Below are 6,383 nucleotides of genomic sequence, written 5' to 3'. Positions count from 1 at the left end.
CTGGCAAAATATTTGACGCTGTTAACTTTATTTAACGGAAAGGGTCAATTTCATTCAAATTGGCTCTTATGAGGACCAAATTAGGAGTTTTAATAATTGAGGGATGAAATTGGGAATCAGTCCCAAAAATAGGGACGATTTAAGGGTTTAAACATTTTTTTTAATAATTAGGTGTTTTCTCTTGTGAAAAGATATTCAAAAAATTAAAAATAAAATTTCATTATTTTTAGGCTTTATTTTTCATTTTCTTTTACCAGTTTATTTTTTTTATGATGTTGCAGGAATTAATAAAAGTGGGCTAATGCTGAAGAAAATATATTGGGCCAGGTCACTAATGGGCCAGCACTGATTGGAAAGCACATTTGCACCATTTTGATGATGGCTGGGCTGCAGTAGCTGCCACAAGCCCACGAGGCTGCTGTGAGGGAATGGAACAAATGAATTGGGCCGCTGCATGGGTGGGTGCACACCGTGAAGACCTGTCTGGCATTGGCTGAAACTGGGCAGAAGCCATTTTGGGCAGCAGATTAATGAAACGCTGCCTTCACAGCTGTGTGTTTACTGAAGGAGTATACCCGTGAAGAAGGCTTCATTTTCTCCAAATTAGAAGCAATTGGAGCTAGGGCTCGCGAAGAAGATTTCCCCAATTCTCTCTACCTTCGAGCTAAAGTTCGTCAGCGAGGAGGAGGCCCAAATGAAGCCAGCCCAAGAAGCTAATTGGACCAGAAAGATGATGATCAGAAGCTGTTGACGGTTGGAGAGCGATTCAGAGTCAGTTAGGAGTTGCTCGAGAAGCTTCGAGTTAGTTGTAGTTCTTCCCCTTTCCCTCTTTTCTTTTTCTTTTCTGTTTTACGATTACCCTATATAAAGGGTTGTAATAGCATTTTGTGAGGGTGACAGACGGTGTACTTAGATTAGGTTTATCATTTTCAGTTAGGTTTATTAAGCTTTTCTCAGAGATAGAACTCCACTCTTTTCACTGGAACTTGGAACTCGGAGACAATTACATTGGGTGTCAGACTTTGCGATTTTCTTTGATTTCTGGTATCAATTGTACTTTCCTTTTTCAGATTTTAATGAAATTCTGCATTTAGTTTGATTGCATTACCAATTTACAATTACTGCTTTGATTTACGATTCTTGCAATTTAGTTTGGTTTCATTTGAGGTCTTGTTCCTGTTATGATTTTAGCGTTTATCTTGTTGCCATTTACATTCCGATATTAAGTCCTGCTGGTTCATTCTTTTATCCATTTAGATTACTTTGATTAAATTCATTTCTGTTCTTGTATTTTGAATTGTGTTGGTTTCCTTTACTGTAGATTAGCAATAGTTGATTGGTTTAATTCTGTTTTTTTGTTATGATATGAACATTGAATGTATATTACCGTTTTGTTCGTATTTCAATTTTTTTCTCTGCCATTGCAATTTCCCAGTACCTTTACTCTGTTAATTCTGCATTTTAGTTTGATTACATTGTCAAGTTACAGTTATTGCGTTTAGTTAGGTCTTGTTAATATAAATTACATTAGTTACAGTAATATACGACACATATCATGCATTGTTTGCTTCATCTTTTTCTATTAGTGTTACTTAGTTATTAATTCTTTTAGTTTCATTTTTTTAGATTTCAGTTTTACAATTTTTCTCTCCACCTAGTTTTTAGTAAATAACTAATTAGGTTTAATTCTACAATTTCTAAACTTGATAAGTATCAAGTCCACGGATTGATCCTTGGTTGACTCCTATATTACATTAGTGGGGAAATTTAAGGTTTGTTGAGATTTTAGGCGACAAAAAAAATGCTTTCAACAAATGGTGTCTGTGATGGCCATGCAGTGCTATTTGGGAATGACATTGATAAAAATCGGAGGGCTTGCTGAAACGCATGGTTCAAGGGAGGGGTTTTGTGCATGGCAGTGGCTTAGGATTTCCTGCACAGCATGGGCTGGCTAGCGAGCTTTTTAGAACTGTTTTAAGCTGTTTTTTGTGTGTTTTAAGCTTGCTGAATGGTTGAAAGTCCTCAACTAAATTCTTGCTGTTATAGTTGTAAATTCTGCATCAAACCTTTAATGTTTTACACTGTTTTGGGAGGTTAAACCTACATTGATATGGCTCCTTACTGCATCAGGTTGTAATGCCATACTTTAAACTAATTCCTGCTGAATTTGCTGCATTGTTGTAAGTCACTGGTCTGATTAACTGATGCTGCTTCTTGTATGAATGAAAGAATGATAACTTCTATTTAACACTGCAATTCACGGTTGTTGGCTGATTGATATGGTAAGAGAAGGCATGTAAAGCAAACTATACGAAATGGTAGTTTGTTGGCTGTTTGTAGAACCTAGTTGAATGGGTAAAGTGTAATTTTGTTTGGGCGTGAAAATCATCTGTGAATTGCTGTTTGATCATGTTTTGTTGTGAAGTTATGTTGTGACATGTCAAAGATTGGATTAGGTGTGTTTGAACTGCTTATGGTATCGTTGAGACCAATAATTGTCTTGGTATGGTTGTTATTAAGGCTGGTGGTTACTGTTTGATCAATATGTTATATTGATGCTTTGATGTTTTTTTTTTTCCTGTTAGCTCATCCATATTTGTTTATGTGTGACAATGATTGTATAGTGTTTGTGTTATACGGGAACAAATGCAGATATTTCAGGAGCCGTGTAGACATTGAGAGATGGGGAAAACTAATGTTTGGCTTTTGTAAGAGTTGTATTTTATTCTGTAAAACATATTTATGTATTTGCAAACAATTGAACTTGAATATTTGGATTGTAAATATTAATTGTATTCAATTTATTTGAGAAATTACTCTTGATTGCGAAAATTTTAATTTTTGGCACGGTTTAGTGACACCCAGAAGATTAGGATGTTACACGGTGGGGTAGGTTGGGTGGGTTAGCCCGGGACAAGTTGGAAGTCCATTTGAGGGGCGTGCAGTTGCTAAGACCAATGTCTCTCATTTTTTCCTTAATTTGATTCCTGTCATTATTCGTGTTTTTTATTCTCTGGTATTCTGTTTGCAGGACAGAACCTACAAACTGCATTGAAAGATCCAAAAGTATCTTCAGTCTCTCCTATTCATTAACTCCAGATACCACCTGAAGGTAACAGTATAAGCTTTGACCTATAGCAATGAGCAGCTCTGCTGCTGGAACCTCATCAAAACCAAGAGCAGCTTCCTCACAACCATCAGAAACTTCATCCAAGCGCAAAAGAGGAGTTTTCCAAAAAGAATGTGAGAATTTTGATCTAAGTTTTACATTTTAGTCCAGTTTCCTCTCATTCGTAATAATATTCTTTTTTTTGGATACATTAGTGCAGCACATGATGTATGGCTTTGGAGATGATCCTAATGTGAGTGTTAAGCATTAACCCTTACCCTTCGGCTCATGTGCCTATCTACACATAATTTGCATTGCATTGTCTTTGTTATGTAACGTTAACTATATTTTTTTTCTTGTAATTTAAAGAATTATGCCTATAATTTTTTTTGCTGTTTCAATTAGCCGCTTCCTGAAAGTGTGGCTCTTATGGAGGACATTGTTGTGGAATATGTCACAGAACTGGTAATACTCATAACTTTTAAATTGTTCAATTCCGTCTGAGTGAGCTAGTAAGCATGGTTTTCCTTATGCTTAATTTGTCTGCCAAGGTTCATAAAGCCCAAGATATCGGATCTCAAAGAGGGAAGCTATCAGTTGAGGATTTTCTCTATTTGATTCGCAAGGTACTTTGTTAAAATATGGCAAAAAATTATTATGAAGATTTAAAATTACTGGGAACCTTGAATTCTAGAGGCATATATTTATGTTGGTCTCTGTACATCCTTTTATTAGTTGTTAAAATCTTATGTATTCAAAGAGAAACACAAAACTCAACAAATGAATTAAACAGGAATCCTGCTCAAACTAACGGAAAATTTCTCTATAACACTTGAATGTATTAGAATAACCTACGTAATTGATCCGTCTTTTTATAAGTGTTTATTTCTTAATTTATTGAGAATCAGAATTTCACAATACAATAGCTATCTAGCAATCATACTAGCCAGAAATTGCTCTTTCCAATCTACCTTTATCAGCATGTGAACAATTAACATTACCACTATTAGCATTTTATTAACCTGTAGAGCTAAGGAGTCTGACATTTTCGTGTCTATATACAACCAACTGCCAACATTTTTAGACTAGTGATCAACTTATAAATACGAGTTTGCAGAGAGCCACTGATGAATGTAATTATAGACTTGGTTTTGTGGCGATGGGACCAATTAATAATTGGCATTAGACCTACATGTGTCATTTTAAGCTTAGTTAACAGCGTCTGAAGGATCATTAAGTATTACCAACAAATCTAAATGTCAGTTAGTACCGTAGAACATGCACTGGCAGAAACGCTTCCTGCATGAACGTTACCTCACTTTTCATTAAGTTGAGCAAAAGCAGCGCGATATTATAAAAAACTGGTGAAGACTACCTACCTCTTAATCATTTGGTAACAAGTGAAGGTAAAAAATGACCTCAATCCTTGGGTGGTTGGTATTGACTACTCATTACCCAGCAACCTTCTGGATGACCTCATTCCGTAGATAGTAGGCAAGAAATTTGAAATTGTCTTATACGGCCAAGAACGCAGTTCAAACAAAGAAAACCCTAAAAGTTTAGGCTGTCATAAGTTAATATGATCTACATTATAAACACCAGAGATAACACTACTATCATATTTATTGTTTGTCTAATATCCATAACTGTATACTGCAGGATTTGCCGAAACTTAACCGCTGTACGGAACTACTGTCTATGAATGAAGAACTGAAACAAGCAAGAAAGGTTTTTGAGTCAGATGAAGAGAAACTGAGGAAGGTTTTTGAGGTGGACGAGGCCGTGGAAGGATGAGTAACGGAGATTACTGAAAAATGCACTAATGTTTAGTTTTTCTGATGATGTGGATTTTAAATTAATGCCTTCTAATCCATGTCGAATTGAAATATTATTTTATCTTCTTGTTCAAATTTAATGTGACAAGATTGGTTTAATTATTCGAATGGTGTCTATGTTGAGTTGATTTTCATTTTTTTAAAAAATTTCAATTTGCATATATTTCTTAAAGGGTTTCAACTAGGTAACGATTGAAAATAAATTATTGACGGTGTTAATGACTTGTCAAATGTCAATATGATTTTTAAATTTTTTTTTAAAATTTTTAACCTTTTTAAGTTTTTTTATTTTCTTTTATGTAAAAATACTTGCCAAAGGTGAAGTTCTCTCAGTATGATATGTGATACGGCTAATGTCATTAATGTCATGTGGTAGAATATTGTTACGTGACAAGTATCATTGTTTTTCAATTTAATCTTTATATGTTTTTTTTTTTATTTAATTTAGTTTCAAAGTTTTCAAAATAAAATATATTTTTTTCCAAATTAAGACAACATTTATTATTTATATAAATGTTACATTGATATTTTATTAAAAGTGATTTTTTAATATATTATATTATTATATATTATTAATTTATGTTTTGTTAATTATTTTTTTATAATATTAAAACTAATTAAGTATAAAATCTTAAAAAAATATATTATTAATTGATGTTTTTTTATAAACATAAATTATTTAATAATTTTTATATAAATGGTAAATTTGATTTTTTTTAATGGAGATCAAATTTATTATTTTTGCTAATATTTATATTATTTATATTGAAATCTAGTAGTTAAAGTTATTATTAACAAAATATGGATTAATATTATGTAATGTTAAAATATATTTTTAATAAAAATGTTAGTATAAAAAATAGAAATCTTGTTTTATTTTGGAGAATGACTTTCATTTTAAGAAAAAAAATATTAGAATTAAATTGAATAATATATATATATATATATATATATATATATATATATATATATATATATATATATTATTCAACGCGAACGTGGTAGTAAGATAGGATTTTGTTGGTTCAAACTTTTAAAAATTGAATTCTACTTTATAAAGTGGTTTAATTTTTAGACTTGGCCTTTTCTTTTCTATTTTCTATTTATGAAAAATCAATCATGTTTTGAAAATAACGAATTTTCAAGTGTTATGCTTGTTGAAGTTAAGAAAAAAATTAGTTTTCTGAAAAGCATATATGTTTTTTTACGAGGCAGAAGTGAAAGTGTAATTCCTATCGTAATTAAACGAAAAATAGCTTTGGGTGTTATAAAATCTAGGCTTAATATCGCTTTTGATTCCTAGTTTCGGAGGGTTTGTTCAATATGGTCATACCTTTTTTTTTTTTTATAACAATTGATCTCACCTTTTGAAAAAATTGTTCAATTGAGTCCTTTTTGTTCATAGTGGTCCCATATTCAAGTTTAAATTGTTTATTATA

General features: G+C 32.1%; 1 protein-coding gene across 6 annotated transcripts; it reads left to right on the top strand.

Annotated features, from left to right (window-relative positions):
- The first annotated feature begins 493 nt into the window (after positions 1-493).
- Positions 494-5,072, top strand: LOC106770840 (transcription initiation factor TFIID subunit 13). Of its 6 annotated transcripts, none has more exons than XM_022784948.1 (7): positions 494-1,044; positions 2,653-2,708; positions 3,032-3,243; positions 3,325-3,362; positions 3,515-3,574; positions 3,661-3,735; positions 4,769-4,903. In XM_022784948.1, exons 3-7 carry the CDS (start codon positions 3,141-3,143, stop codon positions 4,901-4,903), a joined length of 411 nt encoding a protein of 136 aa, XP_022640669.1. In that variant the 5' UTR covers positions 494-1,044; positions 2,653-2,708; positions 3,032-3,140. The 6 variants fall into 6 exon arrangements, with proteins under 6 accessions (XP_022640669.1, XP_022640670.1, XP_014512149.1 ...); XM_014656663.2 differs by lacking the exon at positions 2,653-2,708 and having other exon boundaries at positions 495-801; positions 934-1,044; XM_014656664.2 differs by lacking the exon at positions 2,653-2,708 and having other exon boundaries at positions 495-808; positions 934-1,044.
- Positions 5,073-6,383: the final 1,311 nt, after the last annotated feature.

The sequence above is a fragment of the Vigna radiata genome, chromosome 8, assembly GCF_000741045.1.
Source record: "Vigna radiata var. radiata cultivar VC1973A chromosome 8, Vradiata_ver6, whole genome shotgun sequence".
Classification (NCBI taxonomy): domain Eukaryota; kingdom Viridiplantae; phylum Streptophyta; class Magnoliopsida; order Fabales; family Fabaceae; genus Vigna; species Vigna radiata.
Note: the sequence above shows the minus strand (reverse complement) of the source record. Positions and strands in the feature narration are given on the sequence as shown.